The following is a 21126-nucleotide window of genomic DNA, read 5'->3' on the forward strand; positions in this document are numbered from 1 at the left end:
CAATTATAGAGATTTGGTCGACCTGCTGAGAAGGAATAAAATCAACTTCAGGTGGGAGTTTCCCCAAGGTCTATCCTTCAGTTTCAAAGGAAGGAAAACAAGATCAGTAGAAGATAAAGTAAAGTTTTTGGATAAATGCAAAGAAGATCTCCAGAAGGGACTTGGGAAAGAGCCAAGAGCATCGGACAGAAGTTCACCAGACAGAGGACTAGAGCAGAGAGCACTGGACAGAAGATCAGTAAATAGAGGAATAGTGGATATAGCAGCATTATCCTTTGGACTGGATCCCCCAGTGAATGTGACACCAACACCACCAGCAGAAGAAGAGCAAGCATTGGGTGCAGTTGGAGGAAAATCAGAGTAATTACACCATGGCGTTGCAAGTATTGAGTTGGAATGTTAATGGAATGAACTCCCTGGAAAAGAGGCGGAGAGTCTTTCATTTACTGAAAAAAGAACATTTGGACTTGATTTGTCTACAAGAAACACATGTGATAAGGCTACACAGGAAGATACTGAGCAATAAAAGATTGGGCCATGAATTTATTTCATCGGATAAAGTTAAAAAAAGAGGAGTAGTACTTTATGCAAAGGAGAGCCTATCACCGAAATTTATGTTTAAAGATGAACAAGGAAGATTTGTTGCAATTGAAATTCAATCACAAGGAGAGAAATTTTTGATAGTAGGTATCTATGCACCAAATGAAGGAAAATCGGATTTTTTTAAGAAGTTACATGAGACTCTAATGGACTATATGGATAACAATATGATTTTGATTGCAGACATGAATGGAGTGGTGTCTACAAATATGGATAAGGCACAGAGACAGGTAGTCACCAAAGATGGTAGACTACCAAAAACCTTCTTTGACATGACTGAAAATATGGATTTAGTGGATATTTGGAGAATGAAGAATCCTTTGGGAAGAGAGGGAACTTTTTTCTCTGAAGCTAAAATGACATGGACAAGAATTGACCAAATCTGGATAACTAGAGGTCTGGTTCCAAAGACTAGCAAAGTGGAGATATGCCCCAAAACCTGTTCTGATCATAATCCTGTGAAGATGGAGATGAAATTGACGCCAATTGGTTCCTTGAAGTTGTGACTTCAAGAAGTTGTGACGTTTGCTACGAGGTAGGCAAAAAAACCAAGTGGCTTCCAAAATATAGCCAATTAGCCAAATGGAAAAATTCCTACCAGGCCCCTTGCGGCGACCAGCCGAGGCCCATAGCAAAGTCCAGCTTAGAACCTAAAGGGTGGGAGGGAGGGAAACCGCAGCTGCTGGAAGGAAAGAAAGGGGCGAGTATGGGCTATCCCGACCTTAAATACCCCTTACTCACCCCGCCCCCGCCGCCAGCCGATTGGCTGGTGCGATGAATAATGCATACTAATGATCCCGGGATTCCCCCGTTCTCGCGGGGCTGTAGTCAGCCCCGCAGGAGTGTGAATGGGTCGTGAGAACCGCAAAACCCCCTCCTCCTGATGTCGGAAGTGGCATTGCGTGTCTATTCCCGCCCCCTCCCACTGAATGGAATAAATAAAGACACAGGACACGGAATTTAGATTAATGGGCGAAAAATGGCCACAACTTTATTGATTACAGGTAAGAGCGGTACTGGCTTTACGCATTGGCCCTATCAGACTAACCGGTATAACCGGGAAGGGTTAAGCACCAACAGGGGGAGCCCCCGAGATGCACATCCCTGGGCACTCCCCGAGGGGTTACTGCTCGGGAGCGCGCTTTAGGCCCTAGCCTCCGTAGGTTTTGGACGAGGCGACGCCCCCCGGAGTCCTTTAATGAACTACCCTTCAGCATTTTGGGGGAGGTGATGGCGTTCCTCCCCCCCATCTCATTTGCATAACAATACCCCTGCCAATGCCTAACCGCCACACGAGCCGAGCTCGCCGCCAATACCCTCAAACCTGTAACCAATCCCTGATCCCCTCGAAAATGTCAGCAAGCCAAATGTCAAGAAAAGAACACAAAATGAGAAAAAGGATAAAATCCTGGAGAAAATAAAGGAAGGAGAGAAGAAACTGAGAGCAAAACCAAAATCACAGGAGATCCTGAAAGAGATAAAGTTATATCAAGTACAATATATGAAATTGATGAATCAAGAGATAGAATGGAAGATTAAACAGATGAGACAAAAGACCTTTGAATCGGCAAATAAGTGTGGGAAATTGTTGGCCTGGCAAATGAAAAAAAGACAAAAACTTAATACTATTACGAATTTGGAAGTGGAAGGAAAAAATATACAGAACCCAGTGGAGATCAGGAAGTGCTTCCAGAGGTATTTTAAACAACTTTATACACAGGAGAAGCAGAAAGAAATGGACATTGATCAATTCTTGAAAATAAATGGACTACAGAATATCTCTCAGGAAAATAAGTCAATGTTGAATTATAAAATAACGGATCAGGAAGTGGAAGGGGCCATACAGAATATGCAATTGGGTAAATCTCCAGGACCGGATGGTTTGACTTTAAGATATTATAGATCTTTGAAAGAATGGCTAATACAACCATTGAAGCAAGTGTGTAATGAAATATTGGAAGGGAAAAGGGCACCAGAGTCGTGGAAGGAAGCTTATATTACACTTATACCGAAAACAGAGACCGAAAAGACACAGCTTAAGAATTACCGCCCCATATCGCTGCTCAATGTGGATTATAAAATTTTTGCAGATATTTTGGCTAAAAGATTAAAAAAAGTGCTAGTAGAAGAAATCCATAAAGATCAAGCTGGCTTCCTCCCGGGCAGACATTTGTCTAACAATATGAGGAACATAATTAACATTTTAGAAAAACTACAAGTGAATATTAATTCTAAGGCAGTTCTGATATTTGTGGACACAGAGAAAGCTTTTGATAATATTTCTTGGAGTTTTATGAAGAAAAATTTACAAGGGTAGGCCAAGGTTTTGAAAATGGTATAGGTGCAATTTATTCAGAACAAAAAGCAAAATTAATTGTGAACAATGTAGTTACAGAAGAGTTTAAGATTGAGAAAGGAACATGACAAGGTTGCCCAATCTCTCCACTGCTTTTTATATTGGTCCTGGAGGTCCTGCTAAATATGATCAGAAAGGACCAATTGGTTAAAGGTATACAAGTGGGAGCTAAACAGTAAAAACTGAAAGCATTTGCTGATGACCTTGTTGTAATTCTGCCTCGGTCAGAGGAATGTGCCACAATGTAGGCACCGGCAGGAATTCCTTGTCGACCTCCCCGCTGCGACTCCCGGCAGATAAACAGGCGAGGTCTCGGCGATCCTTCCCAGATGTGAGAAGAACACACCGTTCCTTCTCTCCCCTTTGGTATCCCCAGGGAGGGGAAAGAGGCAGACAGAAATCTATTTACATTCTTTTATTTCTGTCTCTTACAGCAGTACAGAGAAACATGTCTGCACTCAACAGCAGTGAGAATAAAACTCCACCCATGTACTTCCAGTACGGGTCACATGACACACACTGAGCTAACATCCGGTGCTCAGTACAGAATGGACTGCCCCTTTCTTCCCATGGCAACAGTCACAAACATCCTGTCTGGCTTTCCAGCCACCAGCAGCTGACGAAGCTGCTAAAGCCTTTGCTTGCTGCCGTATAGGTCCTTTTTGGTAACATACTCCCCCAAAAGAATCAATGCGTGCTGCGAGCAAAGCGTCATCCAGAGAAGAAAACAAACAGTTGTTATACATATAACATTCCCCTGTTGTTTCAGTTCCACCCTTGGAACTACCCGCCACTGGTTTCACCAATGTACCTCTCTGGTTGTGTGACTTCCAAGGAATGAGTGCTTCTTCATTACCTTGGTTAACAACTCTCTGTTGTGCCTTTGTCTCTGACTTAGACACAGCTTCAATCTCACCTCGGTCGTTTACAACAGCAACATATGCAATAGCTAAGTTGGCAAACTCTTGTGAATACCTCTTTGGTGGTACACCCTTCGTTGCTCTCTCAGACCTTCGTAAGAGGTGCTGATCTTCTCTGCTTTCTGGTTCATCCTCTGAACTCTCTGGAGAACTAAATGTAGAAGAAGAAGAAGAAGAAGAAGAAGAAGAAGAAGAAGAAGAAGAAGAAGAAGAAGAGTTTGGATTTGATATCCCGCCTTTCACTCCCTTTAAGGAGTCTCAAAGCGGCTAACATTCTCCTTTCCCTTCCTCGCCCACAACAAACACTCTGTGAGGTGAGTGGGGCTGAGAGACTTCAAAGAAGTGTGACTGGCCCAAGGTCACCCAGCAGCTGCATGTGGAGGAGCGGAGACTCGAACCCGGTTCCCCAGATTACGTGACTACCGCTCTTAACCACTACACCACACTGGCTCTCCAGTGGTTCATCCTCCTCCTCTGAGGGTCTAGCCATTATGTGAGATTTCCTCTCAATGACTGTTTCAACTGAGCTCTTTGAGCTACTACTGTCATCATCAGTACCACTGTAATCATCAGTACCCCTGTAATCAATAAAATCATCATCATCAGAATCATCATCTCCTGTGGGAAATGTGTGAACAATCACTCTCTCCTGTTCAGGAGCACTCTCTAGAAATTTTGTGAGAATCACCTGACCAGATTCAGACAAAATTACTCTGTAGAGATCCTTTTCATAACCCACAAAAATGCCTCTGGCATTCTTTACTCCACCTGGAGCTTCTGTTCTCACATTAGACCCAAAAACCTTGAAATGGGCAACTGAAGGTTTTCTCTGGAACAGTTTCTCAAAAGGAGAACTTCCCAACTGTTTTGAAACCTTCCTCAACCACGTATAAGTATACGACAATAGCGATTCCGCCCAGTACTCATGTGGCAGATGTGAACTAAGCAATTGCGCATGCATCCCCTTTTGCAATTCTTTGTTCACTCTAACACAGACACCCCTGTTCCATGCTTCTTCGGAAGCAGCAATCTTGTGTCTTATCCCTTTCTTCTGCAGGAACCTCTGGAAATCCTGTAAAAGAAATATTGGCTTCTCATCTGTGAAAAGACAAGCAATGTTAGCATCATGCATATTTTTAACCTTGTCACAAAACTCTTTAAACCTTTCTAAGGCTTCTTTTGGTTTCTCCAAAACATAAATCCAGACAAAATTTGTGAAAGAATCCACACACACAAGGTAATATTTTGCATTGCCTCTAGATGGTGCTGGAGGACCAATCACATCAGCATACGCCCGCTGAAATGCTTTGTCGACCCTTGAGGTAACCTTCTTGGTGTTCTTCTTGGTTAGACCTGCAAAAGAGATTATGTTAGAATCACAAGAATTACATTTCATGTAATCACTTTGATCAAAAGTCAACAAATACAGTCCATCTTTCTCTTTGGCAGAAAGATACAACTCTCCATCTTTGTAGATCTCGCAGCTTTCAGCACATAGGACAGTTTTAGTCCCTTCTTAGCAATCTGTGAAACGCTCAGCAGATTGAACTTCAACTCTGGAACCAAGTAAACATTGCTTATAGTCAAGTTCAGACTTTCAAGATACACAGTTCCAATCCCGGTCGCTTCCAGCTCCTGACCGTTGGCTTGTTGCACAGCGAAGCTTTGCTTCTTAAACGACGAAAATAGTCCTCTGTGTGGACACATATGAACCGTCGCTCCCGTGTCCAGAACAAAGAAGTTCCCCGCTTCTAGTGTGGCTTTTAGCGACATCAAAGCCTTTGCAGTCTTCGCCTGTGACGTGGTATGACTTTTGCCTGACGCCTCAGACTTCGTAGAGCTCGCCTTGGCTCCTTTATGCTGACGCGGCTTCTTACAGTTCCTCTGAAGATGCCCAGTTTGTCCACAACTGTAACATCGGACAACGTTGAAAGCTACAGCATTTTCTCCAGTAGCTACAGCAGTGGGGGTGTTAGAACTCCGTTCTTTCCTCCCCCTGTCCTTTACCTCCAGTGCAGCAAGTCTGTCATGTTCATTAAGCACAACCGCATACACCCTCTCCGCGGTTAACTGGGCCACCGGTAGGGACCCAAGCTGACTTGCAACCGTTTTGTAAGTCCGATTCAGGCTATTTATCACCATGAAGCAAAACACTTCCTCCTGCAGACGGAAATTACGTTCCACCATCTGTTGCCGCAGATATTTCATTTCCATCAGGTGCGCTTGAACATCTCCATCAGGCGCAAGCCTCAGATTGGTCAGCTTTTCAAAATACAGCAACGCTGAAGAACCAGCATCTCTCTGATGTGTCCTTCGCAATGTGTCCCAAACCTCTTGCGCGTATTGTAGATCCTGAATATGCACAAGCTGGGAATCTGAAACACACAGAATTATAGCCGTCCTGGCTCTCACATTCTGTGACTCCCAAGCACGTGTTGGTGCTGCAGGGATGGGGTTCTCAATCACCCCAAACAGTCTCTGATTCTGCAACAGGGCCTTCATCTTAATAGACCAAGATGAATAATTGTCATTAGTCAGGGGGGGTGGACAAGGCAGGGCTCCCCCTTTCTTGGCATCCATTTTGAGTCCTTGCCTTAGCTCTCACTCTCAAGCCTGCTAAAATCCAATAGCTGGTTTGTTTACACTCTTGGCACCTGGCAGCTCTTTCGCTAGCTGCTCTGGAAAGTCCCTTTCCAACAGTTCATGAGATACTGTAGCCAAAACATTCCATTGTTTTCGCCTCTCTCATGCACAGCCTTACAGTCCAGCCCACCTCTGGTAGATTTTCACTTCTCTGACGGGCGTTGCTTAGCAACTGTGCATTCCTTTCTTGTACAGGAAACCACAAGAATCTCCGGGATGCAAGCCTTCTCTCTCGGAGCTGTTTTTCCCAAAACGCTGCTCCCGTGAACCAGAGAATAACTCAATCTGCGTTCACACTTCTAAGCCCGAAATTCTCATACCTTGGGGCTCCGTGGCTTGCTGTCTTTTCGTCTGTTCAGCTTCTGGCTGTAGGCAGACGTTATCTTCCTTCTGTAGATCAGAGGATCAACCTCTCATTGCAGAGGTTGATGGATCGAAACCATCCTCTGCTACCATTGTTGTAATTCTGCCTCGGTCAGAGGAATGTGCCACAACGTAGGCACCGGCAGGAATTCCTTGTCGACCTCCCTGCTGCGACTCCCGGCAGATAAACAGGTGAGGTCTCGGCAATCCTTCCCAGATGTGAGAAGAACACACCGTTCCTTCTCTCCCCTTTGGTATCCCCAGGGAGGGGAAAGAAGCAGACCGAAATCTATTTACATTCTTTTATTTCTGTCTCTTACAGCAGTACAGAGAAACATGTCTGCACTCAACAGCAGTGAGAATAAAACTCCACCCATGTACTTCCAGTACGGGTCACATGACACACACTGAGCTAACATCCGGTGCTCAGTACAGAATGGACTGCCCCTTTCTTCCCATGGCAACAGTCACAAACATCCTGTCTGGCTTTCCAGCCACCAGCAGCTGACGAAGCTGCTAAAGCCTTTGCTTGCTGCCGTATTGGTCCTTTTTGGTAACAGACCTAGTATTGACTTTACAGGAGCCCGAATCTAGTACCAAAAGGGTACTGGAATTGATTCAAGAATTTGGTCAGGTAGCAGGTTTTAAGTTGAACAAGATGAAAACTAAGGTTTTAGAGAAAAATTTAACTGCGAATGAGAGAGAGAAGTTCCAGGAGGAGACAGGATTAACATTGGTTAAGAAAGTGAAATATGACTGCTAAAAATGTGAACTTGTTTAAAGATAATTATGAAAAATGTTGGACTGAAGTGAAAAAGGACTTAGAAATTTGGTCAAATATGAAGTTATCATTGCTAGGACGAATCACTGCAATAAAAATGAATGTATTGCCAAGGATGTTGTTCTTGTTTCAAACATTGCAAATTTTGGACAAGATGGATTGTTTCAAGAAATGGCAGAGAGATATTTCTAGATTTGTCTGGCAGGGCAAGAAGCCTCAAATAAAATTTAAGATACTAACTGATGCTAAAGAAAGAGGTGGATTTGCCCTGCCAGACCTTAAACTTTATTATGAATCAGCAGCATTTTGCTGGCTGAAGGAATGGCTGCTTCTTGAAAACACTGATGTACTGGATTTAGAAGGTTTCAACAATGTATTTGGTTGGCATGCATATTTGTGGTATGATAAGGTAAAAGCACATAAAGCATTTAAAAACCATATTGTTAGAAAAGCATTGTTTAATGTCTGGATAAGATATAAGGATTTGTTAGAAAATAAAACCCCAAGATGGTTGTCACCAATGGAAGCGAAGGCACAGAAAAAACTCAATATGGAGGCCAATTGGCCGAAATTTTGGAACAAGATGGAGACAGAGTAAAACTGCAAAGTTTTGAAAAATTAAAAAACAAAGTGTGAGATTGGCTCCATTATTACCAAATAATGTAGGCATATAACTTGGACAAAAAAGTTGGCTTCCAGGTGGAAAAATCAAAATTGGAAACAGAATTGTTAGATCCCAAAATTAAGAATTTGTCAAGAAGGTATAACTTGCTGTTGAAATGGAACACTCAGGATGAAACGGTGAAATCTGCTATGATTAAATGGGCACAAGATGTTGGACACAACATTATGTTTGCTGACTGGGAACAGTTATGGACCACAGGAATGAAATTCACGGCATGTAATGCCCTAAGAGAGAATTTAATGAAAATGATTTTTAGGTGGTACATGACCCCAGTCAAGCTTGCAAAAATTTATCATTTGCCCGAAAATAAATGTTGGAAATGTAATGAGACTGAAGGTACATTCTTTCACCTTTGGTGGACATGCCCAAGGATTAAGACATTCTGGGAGATGATTTATAATGAAATGAAAAAGGTATTTAAATATACCTTCCTGAAGAAACCAGAGGACTTTCTCCTGGGCATGGTCGGCCAATTGGTGCCAAAGAAGGACAGAACTTTCTTTATGTATGCAACAATAGCAGCAAGAATACTCATCACGATGTATTGGAAGACACAAGATTTACCCACCCGGGAAGAATGGCAGATGAAGTTGATGGACTATATGGAATTGGCGGAGATGAGTGGCAGAATCCGAGACCAGGAAGAAGAGTCGGTGGAAGAAGATTGGAAAAAATTTAAAGATTATTTACAGAAATATTGTAAAATTAATGAATGTTAGAAAAATGATGGAATGAAGTTATATGGCTTTAGCAGAAATGTAATAAGGAATTAGGCACAGACAGATTGTTAATGTTTTAAAGGGAAAAAACAAGGCTAGAATATGTTAAGATAAATTACAGGACAGAAAATAGAGGAAGATGGAAAGGAATTGCTGAAACAGTTAATTGAAGTGGAATACAAAAAGGGAGGTGTGAGGAGGTCCCCGACACAAGTGAATGAAAGATAAGATATTGCAATTATTGGATGTGTTTTTAATTCTTTTTGTTTTGTTTAGTTGATTTAATGTTTTAGGGTTTGTGTTGAGAGGTGTTTGTGTTTTTGTTTTTTGTATTGTATTGTATCGTTTTGTTTAATTTTTTTCTTTACTCTTTTGTAATCTTTAAATTGCTAATAAATATCATTCTTTTAAAAAACAAAGACCGCAAAAGGTTAGACAGAGGGAACGTTGTTCAGACAGCTGTGGCTTGTCTGGGGGGGGTGTGCCCCACACCCCAAGGTCACGCGTGCAGGCAGACTGTGGCTGCCTGCTGGTGGGGAGTGTGCTCCCTCCGGACCCCACTCCCCACTCCGTGATCATCCCTACACCCCACTTTTTGAAAAAAGGTACACATTGTAATGACACTGGACCACCCCATACCCACTGGAATTTCTCCGAATAGGGGTGTCCTATTCAACAGTAGGGTTTCTGGAATCCAATGTCTGGAATTTCTCAGACATTGAAATTGAAATACTTTATTGACACTTGTACAACTTGTATACAGTGAGATTACATGAGCACCCCCTACTCAACTCTCTTAGTCTTAATTCCCCTCGTTTACTGATGTACACCCGCCAAACCCGAAAGTCAGTTGCCCTGTTGTTATCTTTTCATTCAGCAGTCTAATAGCCCACGGATAGAAGCTGTTCTTTACCCTCTTGGTGTGACTAATCATGCTTTTGTATCTTCTGCTTGAGGGCAGGAGATCAAGAAAGTGCCGGCCAGGTTGTGAATCATCCCTGAGAATTTTCCTCACTCTCCTGAGGCAACGTTCTTCCGCTGTTTCATCCAGCGGATTCACGGGACAGCCCATAATATCTTGTGCTGTATTCACCACCCTCTGTAGGCACTTCCTATCAGTTGATGTCAAACCAGCGTACCACACCGTGATGCAGTATGAAAGGACACTTTCTATTGTTGACCTGTAGAAGGAGATCATCAGATGTTGATTGACATACCCAGGATACTGTAGTTGGAAGCAGTGGCTGGGTGAAAATCAGCAAAATGTCCCATGGCGGCAGTGCCATTTTTGCTGATTTTGCTAAAAGATAGCTCAAAAACAGCATTACTATTATTATTATTTTTGCAAAATACAGTAAGTTCAAAAACCTTGGGCAAAACTAAAGAAAAAGCTGAACTGGTTTTGGGTCCTGATTTTCACTTTTTGAAATATGGCCCCCTAATCATCATCATCATCTTCCAACATATATAAAAACATAATAAAACATTAAACAGCTTTGCTATACAGGGCTGCCTTTCAGATGTTACTTATCTCTTTGGTTCAGGGGTCACATAACTCCCTCCAAAATTTATCAGATGAATATAGGGACATCCTATGGAAAATAAGACTTTCCAGGATTAAATCAGAAACCAGGATGGCTTCTGTAAATCCAGAGGTGTCCCTGGAAAACAAGGGCGTTTGGCGGCACTCGGGGGGTCTGGGCACCCTTTAATATTATTGTAAGTTGCTGCTCTGAACCCCTTCCACCCTCTTTTCCCCAGGGGGGGGGGGCTTTTCAGAAATAAGGTGTGCGTTTCCTCTTTCGCTGCTGCGATGGAACCCGCGACTGTCTCACCAAATAAATGGCAATATAGAGCTTCTCTGCCACTCTAAGAAAACTGGGGGGACATTTCTGTTTGCATGGAGGGGGGGAGGCGGATCTCCTGCCCCTCCCCTCCCTCTGGGCCAATGAGCTCCGTTTCCTAGAGAGGCAGGAAATGGGTTTAATTTTTTTGGGGGGGGGAGTAGAGGCGAAGTTGGAGGGGAGGGGTCTCCATGCAGAACCCCGGAAGAGAAGCGGACTTGGAGACGAGGAGAAAGAGGTGCCGCATATTTGGGGGGTTATTTTGGGAGGGGGGTGGGAGAAGGATTTGCTTTGCCTCTCCCTGAATCTACAAACAGGGCAACTGGGAAAGGAGGCGGGAGGATGGGGGGGGGGTGAAAGGAAAGCAGGGAGGGGCTCCGTCCTTTCCCTGTGGGAATCATGGGGGGGGGCTGGATGCAGCCCATCCTGTTGCAAAGTGGGGTCCCCCCCCCAACAGGGTTTGCATTGCAAGATCTCCTCTGAAGCGCAGAGTTCAAGCCAGCCTCCCATGGTGGGGGGAGGGGGGCGAAGACACTTGAGAAGAACCACAAAAGGGTGCCCCCCCCAGTGCAACTTAATTACAAAGGGATTCGCAGCTCTTTGTAGTCAGTCCTTCTCCGTTCAAAGGGGGGGGGGCAGCCCCATTCCGCCTAGTGATGCTCCTCTCTGCTTAACACCCTCCATCTCCCCTCTCACTCCTGCCCCCCCCCATAGCTCCCCCCAGGCTCTGTCTCCTGCTTCAGGGGAGGGGTGAGCTCCTCCAGGACCCTGATCTGCCCCCCCCCTCCGAAATGTGCTGCTGAAGCCCCTTCCTCAGTGGGGCGGAGATCGGGAGGGCAAGCAGGGGAGAGGAAGTGGAAGCAGCTGGAGAATAGAGTCTCCTCTGGATTGGGAGAGAGGGGGGAGATTTTGAATTGGGTGGGGGGTGACAGATGGACAATGTCAAGGGAAATCGGCCTCCGGAGTTTCCTGAGTAAGAAAGAGGCTGATGTGAGAAGGAAGGGGGGACCCCGCCAGCTCCCCTTTCAGAAATCCTAATCTGGCCAGCGGAGGTTGCTTTGGCACAAAGGAAAGAGCCCTGTTGGGTTTCCCATGTTTTTTGGGGGGGGTTGCTGTGCTGCTTTTGTGCCCCAAAACTGGAGGAAAGAGGCACATTTTCCATTTCCTGAAGCATGAAAAAGCACCTTGTCAGTTTCCCTCCTGCTTGGCAAGGGAAATGGGCCCATGGATGGCAGGATTTGAAAGTGATCAAGGTCTCAGGAGCCCAATAAAAAGCTTCAAGGCAAAGACTGGAGGAATTAAAGAAATGCCCCCTCCCCAGCTGGACTTGAAGGAAAGAGGGGGGAAGGAGATTAATCCCCCCCCAGCACAGATTTTGATGCTGTTTTGTTCCAAAAAGAGGCTTCTCCAGATATCCTCTTGGGACTTTGTCGGGAAGGAGAGTCAAAGCTCCCAGGGGTCGGAGATCTGGCCTGCCTTGCAGGATTGGCCCAGCGCAGAGGTGCTGAGGGACTTTCTCTGCCGGTGCTGCCAGCCTCGCTCCTGCCTGGCCTCCTCCCCATCCAGGCTGCCGGGAGGGTCTTCTAACACTATAGGTCTTCTAAAGCCCACCACCTGGGCAATGCTCACACAAGAACCCTGCAAGGTGGGCCAGGATGACTGCCAGTTTAGTGTTTGCAACAGAGACCTTTCTCCAGCCTGAGGGCCACATTCGCTGCTGAGCAGCCTTCCAGGGTCCACTTTCCATTGTTGGGCAGGGCCAGAGGACAGAATTGGTGGAGCTATGGGGCTGACTCTGAGCTTTGTCCAGGGGATGCCTGCCTTCCAGGGATTTTTTCCAGCAAAAGGTCTCAGGGACAAAGGTTATAGACAGGACACTGCAGACTACTGAGACCGAAAAAGGTTAGACAGAGGGAACGATGTTCAGACAGCTGTGGCTTGTCTGGGGGTGTGCGTGTGTGCCCCACACCCCAAGGTCACGCGTGCAGGCAGACTGTGGCTGCCTGCTGGTGGGGAGTGTGCTCCCTCCGGATCCCACTCCGCGATCATCCCTACAATCCATGTTAGCGCATAGAGTGCTCTAAATATTTCCATCTGCTCCCCTTGGAGGGAGCTTCTGCACCCTGGTGCCCTCCAGATGTTCCAACTGCAGCTTTAGGAGTTTCCCTTATTTTCTATACAGTATTCTAAATGTATCAAAGGGTCAGAAACTGGTTTCCTGGATGGCTGTTCGGGGGAAAGGAAAAGCGAGGTCTGCAGAGGTACTGACCGTAATGCTTTCTGCGAAGCTTCATTCAGAGTTTGGGATTTGATCCTAGAACTTTACAATCCGAAGCTGAAGGTTCCCTAAAGAATGAGGCAGCTTATAGTATTATAAAGTCCCTGTAGAAAGGATTACATCCTTCCAGTTCCCTGCCTTGTACTTCCTGGAAGGGACCCACAGGAGATCTGGTCCCTGGTTTACTTCCATTAGTCTATATATATATCTATATATCTATATCTATATCTATCTATCTATCTATCTATCTATCTATCTAATGGGGTGTGTGTGTGTGTGTGTATATACACACACACACACACACACACACACACACACCCATAAATATGCATGTCAACCAAACCTATTCTCCTGACCTTCAAGGTCTAATATATCTGCTTTTTCCAATATTATCCATTCTCTAAGCCAGCATAAGCCTCACAATATAATATAATCGTAAATCTGGCAGGGAGAAGCCGCCCCTATCTTTGGTATCCATTAGATATTCACGGAGAAGGGAAACCTGAAAAGAGGAAGTGGCTGCTTTCCTGCATTCTGCCTCAGGGTCTTACTGCCCACCCACCTCTGTTTCGTTGCTGTGTTTGCTGAAACGGAACAAAGAGCAGGGAAAGCCCCTCCCCTCCAGGCAAGCAGAGGGGAAAGCAGCTTGTCGTCTCTGTGCTCAGGTGCTGCTGGAGGAGAGGGAGAGAGGGGGAGGGAGAGAGAGAGAGAGAGAGAGAGAGAGAGAGAGAGAGAGAGAGAGATGGCTGGCTTGGGTGGGGGGAAACTTTTGCCTTTCTTTCCTCCCTCCCGTTAAATCCCTCTCCTGCATTCTTAGCCAGCTGCTTCTCTGCACACCCCTCTCATGTCCCTTCTTTGTTTTTCCTTTGCTCCCCACTTAAAATGTGGTTAAAAAGCATGGATCCACATGGATCCTCAGGATCTTTGCATTGGGTCAGCCCAAATTCACCATCAGAGCACATAGCATGTCCATGGCTACAGCCTGCACCAAAAAAATCACGCACCCACTGTTGCCTGGGGCTGCAATGGTGCAAAAACGTGGTTAAAAAGCATGGATCCACAGGGATCCTCAGGATCTTTGCATTGGGTCACCCCAAATTCACCATCAGATCATATAGCATGTCCAGGGCTACAGCCTGCACCCCAAAAAATCACGCACCCACTGTTGCCTGGGGCTGCAAAGGTGCAAAAATGTGGTTACAAAGCATGGATCTACAGGGATTCTCAGGATCTTTGCATTGGGTCACCCCAAATTCACCATCAGATCACATAGCATGTCCATGGCTACAGCCTGCACCAGAAAAATCACGCACCCACTGTTGCCTGGGGCTGCAATTGTGCAAAAACGTGGTTACAAAGCATGGATCCACAGGAATTCTCAGGATTTTTGCATTGGGTCACCCCAAATTCACCATCAGATCACATGTCTGTGGCCACAGCATGAAGCACAAAAATGATACATCCACTGTTTCATTCAGAATGTTTTTTCCCTTCTTTTCCTCCTCTAAAAACGATGTGCGTGTTATGGTCAGGTGCGTGTTATAGAGCGAAAAATACGGTAATTTATATTTCATTGTGAATATTAATGCTGCCTGTGTAAATGTGTCCCACCCTAAATAAACCTGCCTTTCTGTAAACTGCCCTGAGACCTCAGGGTATAGGGCGGTATATAGATTATGATGATGATGATAATAATAATAATAATAGAAAAAAAAATTGCATTGTTATCCCTGTGTTGAAGTGCATCGTGGCAACAGCTGAGAGAGTCCCAGAAGTGGCCTGGTTTATGATTCCTCCTCCTCCTCCGTCTTTTCCACTGACAACGCAATGGTCTCTGATACCCCCTCTGAACGGTCTCTTCTCAGAGGTGGAGTGGAAAGAGGAGCCAGGCAGCTTCCTCAGGTAGGGAAAGAGCAACGGGAGCAGGGAGGAGGGAAGAGGCACAGATGGGACAACCCAGCCTCCCTCTGTGTTGAGTGGGGATGATGGGGACCAAAGAGAAGCTCTGTTTTCTTCCTCTTCTTCTTCCAGGCCCTCTTGACCTTTGAGGAGGTGGCTGTTTTTTTCACGGAGGAGGAGTGGGCTCTGCTGGATCCGGGCCAAAGAGCTCTGCACAAGGAAGTCATGGAGGAGAATTATGAGATGGTGGCCTCTTTAGGTAAGGGCAGATTTATCAAATCCCAAACTCTTGGCTGTTAGACGTTGGAGGTGTGAATCTGCTGTTTGAGCCATTTATTGATGCTGTGTCTTCTACTTTGGTGACCCCTCGTAGCTGAGTAAGATTGTCATCCATGAACACTGTCTTAATGGTGTGTCCGTAAGGGACTGTGGAGTCCAATTATGGATCCACACATCCTTCCACAGTGGGGACATAGGTTTCCAGGCAGGAGTTAATTACAGTGAGGGTTGCCAAATGTACTTTCCTCTTTGTTTGTCCCTTTCGTCCGGAGTTTGTGTTTCTTCAAAGTCCATGACACCTTTGGTAAAGGATATTTTCCAACTGGAGCACTCGCAGGCCAGTGTTTCCCAATTTTCTGTGCTTATACTGCATTTCTTTAGATTTGGCTTGAGAGCATCTTTAAACCTCTTTCATTGTCCTTCGGTATTTCTCTTTCCATTCTTAAATTGGGAATAGAGTAATTGCTTTGGAACATGATCCAGAGGCCAGGATCACACTTCAAAACGACCTTGACAGATTAGAGAACTGGGCCAAAACAAACAAGATGAACTTTAACAGGGAGAAATGTAAAGTATTGCACTTGGGCAAAAAAAAAAATGAGAGGCACAAATACAAGATGGGTGACACCTGGCTTGAGAGCAGTACATGTGAAAAGGATCTAGGAATCTTGGTTGACCACAAACTTGACATGAGCCAAGAGTGTGACGCGGCAGCTAAAAAAGCCAATGCAATTCTGGGCTGCATCAATAGGAGTATAGCATCTAGATCAAGGGAAGTAATAGTGCCACTGTATTCTGCTCTGGTCAGACCTCACCTGGAGTACTGTGTCCAGTTCTGGGCACCACAGTTCAAGAAGGACACTGACGAACTGGAACGTGTCCAGAGGAGGGCAACCAAAATGGTCAAAGGCCTGGAAACGATGCCTTATGAGGAACGGCTAAGGGAGCTGGGCATGTTTAGCCTGGAGAAGTGGAGGTTAAGGGGTGATATGATAGCCATGTTCAAATATATAAAAGGATGTCATATAGAGGAGGGAGAAAGGTTGTTTTCTGCTGCTCCAGAGAAGCGGACACGGAGCAATGGATCCAAACTACAAGAAAGAAGATTCCACCTAAACATTAGGAAGAACTTCCTGACAGTAAGAGCTGTTCGACAGTGGAATTTGCTGCCAAGGAGTGTGGTGGAGTCTCCTTCTTTGGAAGTCTTTAAGCAGAGGCTTGACAACCATATGTCAGGAGTGCTCTAATGATGTTTCCTGCTTGGCAGGGGGTTGGACTCGATGGCCCTTGTGGTCTATTCCAACTCTATTATTCTATGATAATCAGGCATCCGAACAACATGACCAGCCCACCGAAGTTGATGTTGAAGATTGTAGTTTATAGCAATGCTGTACTTTTGTCAGTAGACAACTGTTCCTAAACTGATATTGTGGTATGAATTCCCCCCCCAAAAAACCTATGTAGATTCTACAAGGAGAGTCACAGGCATGAGCCTTCCTGGTCCGTGTTATTTATTAGCTTTTAATGGGCCACCAAATACTTTGCTGTCTTTGTTTCACAAGATTAAAATTTTTGAATATTTTTACAGCCACATATGACGTAAACAACATTTCTGCTTTACTTATTCCACATAGCAGAGACTCTGATACTCAAGTCTGAGCTCATCTCCTCGCTTGGAACAGAAAAATACAGGGATGTTGTCCTGGACCAATTCAGAGGTACATACTTCCACTTTGCTGTGAGGCTGTACCTTTGTCTGTCTCCTTTCAGTGTGTACAAATATAAAAAGATCCCTTTTGGATCAGAACGAGGGCCCATCTTTTCCAGCATCCTGATACAGGTTTAGGTGATGTGAACAGTTTCCTGGAATGTATCAGCGAGATATTACAGATCAGGGAGGAAGGAGAAAACTGAATACAGAGGCATAGCATTTTCACAGGAGGGGGAAGATGGAGAAAGTGTGTCCCTCCAGAGGTTGCTGCACTACAACTCCCATCAGCCCTGGTCATTTGACTTGTTTAGTTGGGTTGATGGTACTTAGAGTCCAACCACATCTGGAGGGCCATAGATGCCTCACCTCAGCATAGAAGGTTTCTCTTGGTGCTCAGTGTTACATGCGAGTTGAAGGTAGAACTGGATACTAAGGGTTCTGGAGATTATTTTCAGATTTCCTTTCCTTTCCCAAAAATTTGGTTCATAGGAGAGGGAGGAAGGCTGGAGGTGTTAAAATAAGAGAAAGTGCTGATTGGTCTTGCTGTATCTTAAGTTCTTTTGTTGTTTTTCTTGAATACTTAACAGTATCTCTCTCCCCCCCCCCCTTTAAACCAGGTGATGGAGAAGGCAATCAGAATTTTGAGGGGCCATCTGTAAAGTACTTCAGCGTGAGTGAACACCTTAGCACACAACTACAAACTAACACAGGGGAGAAACCCTTTAAATTTATGGAGTGTGGGAAGGGTTTCATTGAGAGTGGAGCTCTTAAAAGGCATCAACGAACTCACACAGGGGAGAACCCATTTCAATGTATGGACTGTAGGAAGAGCTTCAGGGATATGGGAAAACTTACAAGACATCAACGAACTCACACAGAGGAGAAACCATTTAAATGTGTGGAGTGTGGTAAGGGTTTCATTGGCAGTGGAGCTCTTAGAGTACATCAACGAATTCACACCGGGGAGAAACCATATAAATGTGTGGAGTGCGGAATGAGCTTCTGTCATAGGGAATCCTTTAATGTGCATCAAAGAAATCACACAGGGGAGAAACCATTTCAATGTATGGAGTGTGGGAAGGTTTTCAGTCAAAGGAGAAGCCTTACTGTACATCAACGGAATCACACAGGGGAGAGACCATTTCAATGTATGGAGTGTTTGAAGGGTTTCATTGACAGTGGAACTCTTACAAGACATCAACTAATTCATACTGGGGAGAAGCCGTTTAAATGTGTGGAGTGTGGAATGAGCTTCCGTCATAGGGAAACGCTTAATAGGCATCAAAGAATTCACACAGGGGAGAAACCATTTCAATGTATGGAGTGTGGGAAAGTTTTCAGTCAAAGGAGAAGCCTTAGTAGACATCAACGAACTCACACAGGTGAGAAACCATTTAAATGTATAGAGTGTGGGAAGGGTTTCATTGAGAGAGGAGCTCTTACAAAACATCAACAAACTCACACAGGCGAGAAACCATTTAAATGTATGGAGTGCGGAAGGAGTTTCAGTCAGAATGGAAACCTTACAACACATCTACGAACTCACACAGGCGAGAAACCATTTAAATGCTTGGAATGTGGGAAGAGCTTCCGTCAGAATGGAGTTCTTACAACACATCTACGAACTCACAGGTGAGAAACCATATAAATGTTTGGAATGTGGGAAGAGATTCAGTTGGAATAAAGTTCTTACAAGACACCAACAAACTCACACAGGGGAGAAACCATTTAAATCTTTGGAGTGTGGGGAGGGTTTCAGTCAAGGGGAAAACTTACTGTGTGAGGCTGAAAAGGCGTTTCCCATAAACTCTGTATGAATAAAGTTTTTATGTTAGTATTAAGGATGTTCTTTCAAAATAGTTGGTTTTGAGTTTCCCAGGGTATCAAACAACAGCATTGATATAACATTTATATGTAACTAATGTAACATTTATATGTAATGAATGACACAATGTTAATACTAATGTTCAGATATATAGTTAATTTCTTAAAGAATATATGTGGTTTAGTGAAATGTCTTTATTAAATCATAGGAATAGTCAATCAGGGATAGTCTGTGAGGACCACAAATGATCTCATGGTATAACTGATGATATATTTAGTATGCTTAATGGTATGAATGGAAGATATGAATGGAGACGTGTCTGAAGTGAGTGGGATCAGATGGCACTATGACTCTGAAGACAAGATAAAGAAATGATTAAATGGAAGATGAAGAATTATTGAGTTAGCCAGTGGACCTGGCGAAAACAGGATGGACAAAAATAATTGGGCAAAAATATGACATAAGCAGGATGACAGCATGTCTGGGTGAAGTAGGACAACCTGAAAACTAAAAATATGATTGATGAATGAGTGATGAATGAATGAGTCCTTATTGCTTATTACTTGTTAACCAATAAAGATTGGTAATCTGAAGAGAATTGTATCATTTTGTCTTTCTTGAAAACACTATGATAAAGGTGAAAAGGGACTTAACTCTGTTTTCGTGACAACTGTACATCAACGGACTCACACAGGGGAGAAACCATATAAATGTTTGGAGTGTAGGAAGGGTTTCAGTCAAGGGGGAAAACTTACTGTACATCAACGCCTCACGCGGGAGAAACCATATACAGTGGTGCCTCGCAAGACGAAAAGAATCCATTCCGCGAGTCTCTTCGTCTTGCGTTTTTTTCATCTTGCGAAGCAAGCCCATTGACGGCTTAGCGGATTAGCGCTATTAGCGGCTTTTATCGGCTTAGCGGATAAGCGGCTTAGCGGCTTACAAAAAGGGGGGGGAAACCCGCAGGAACTCGCAAGACATTTTCGTCTTGCGAAGCAAGCCCATAGGAAATTTGTTTTGCGAAGCACCTCCAAAACGGACAACTCTTTCGTCTACCGAGTTTTCCGTCTTGCGAGGCATTCGTCTTGCGGGGCACCACTGTAAACGGAGGGTGGAGAGTGCTTCATTTGTAGTAGGAAACTCAATGTGTACTGGCAAAGTCACACTGGGAGAAACCATTTAATTTTTTTAAAAAAATATATATTTATTAAGGTTTTAGAAGAATAAATGGGTTACAAAATAGATGTCAAAAATAAAAAGAATAAAAAAAATACAGAGATACAAGAAAAAAGTTACGGAATACAAAATAGGAAAAACAAACAATTAAAAACAAGTCCATCTTTTCATAGCTTATACTTCATTTACTTATTTCCCTGACCCCCTCACACCTCCCTTTTCTGTATTCCAATTCATATATTTAGTTCAGCAAATCCTTTCCCTATCTTAATCCAATGTCTTAACACATTGTAACTTTATATTTTCATCTGTTATCAATCTATATTTGCAAATTCATTCTAACCTTATTGCTAAAACCACTTCGTTTCAATCCAACATTTTAAGTTTCATTAATTTTACAATATTTCTGCAAATAGTCTTTAAATTTTTTCCAATCTTCTTCCACCGACTCTTCTCCCTGGTCTCGGATTCTGCCAGTCATTTCCGCCAATTCCATGTAGTCCATTACTTTCACCTGCCATTCTTCCAGGGTGGGTACATCTTGTGTCTTCCAGTACTTTGCGATGAGTATTCTTGCTGCTGTTGTGGCGTACATAAAGAAAGTTCTATCCTTTTTTGGCACCAATTGGCTGACCATACCCAGGAGAAAGGCCTCTGGTTTCTTCAGGAAGGTATATTTAAATACCTTTTTCATTCATTATATATCATTTCCCAGAAAGCCTTAATCCTTGGGCACGTCCACCAAAGGTGAAAGAATGTACCTTCATTTTCTTTACATTTCCAACACTTATTATCGGGCAAATGATATATTTTTGCAAGCTTGACTGGTGTCATGTACCACCTGTATATCATTTTCATAATATTCTCTCTTAAGGCATTACATGCCGTGAATTTCATACCTGTGGTCCATAACTGTTCCCAGTCAGCAAACATAATGTTGTGTCCAACATCTTGTGCCCATTTTATCATAGCAGATTTCACCATTTCATCCTGAGTATTCCATTTCAACAGCAAGTTATACATTCTTGACAAATTCTTAGTTTTAGG

General features: G+C 44.0%; 2 protein-coding genes across 8 annotated transcripts in view; both read left to right on the forward strand.

The window, feature by feature from the left end:
• Positions 1–19501, forward strand: part of LOC310837756 (uncharacterized protein) — a 27021-nt gene extending 7520 nt beyond the window's left edge. Inside the window, exons 1-7 of one of the 7 annotated variants that reach the window (XM_083724819.1) lie at positions 11131–11149; positions 13094–13172; positions 14931–15091; positions 15221–15347; positions 17002–17085; positions 17696–18710; positions 18795–19501. In XM_083724819.1, the coding sequence (XP_083580945.1) occupies positions 15017–15091; positions 15221–15347; positions 17002–17085; positions 17696–18710; positions 18795–18810 (1317 nt within the window). In that variant the 5' untranslated portion in view covers positions 11131–11149; positions 13094–13172; positions 14931–15016 and the 3' untranslated portion in view covers positions 18811–19501. Of the gene's footprint in view, positions 1–11066; positions 11150–12798; positions 13173–14930; positions 15092–15135; positions 15348–17001; positions 17086–17695; positions 18711–18794 lie in introns of those variants that run through there. The other 6 variants (XM_083724820.1, XM_083724821.1, XM_083724818.1 and 3 more) reach the window with 6 other exon arrangements.
• LOC310837413 (vomeronasal type-2 receptor 26-like) overlaps positions 1–21126 on the forward strand; it is a 145707-nt gene that overhangs the window by 101320 nt on the left and 23261 nt on the right. The window lies entirely within an intron of this gene.

This window comes from Podarcis gaigeae (genome assembly GCF_964106915.1).
Source record: "Podarcis gaigeae genome assembly, chromosome: 2".
NCBI lineage: Eukaryota > Metazoa > Chordata > Lepidosauria > Squamata > Lacertidae > Podarcis > Podarcis gaigeae.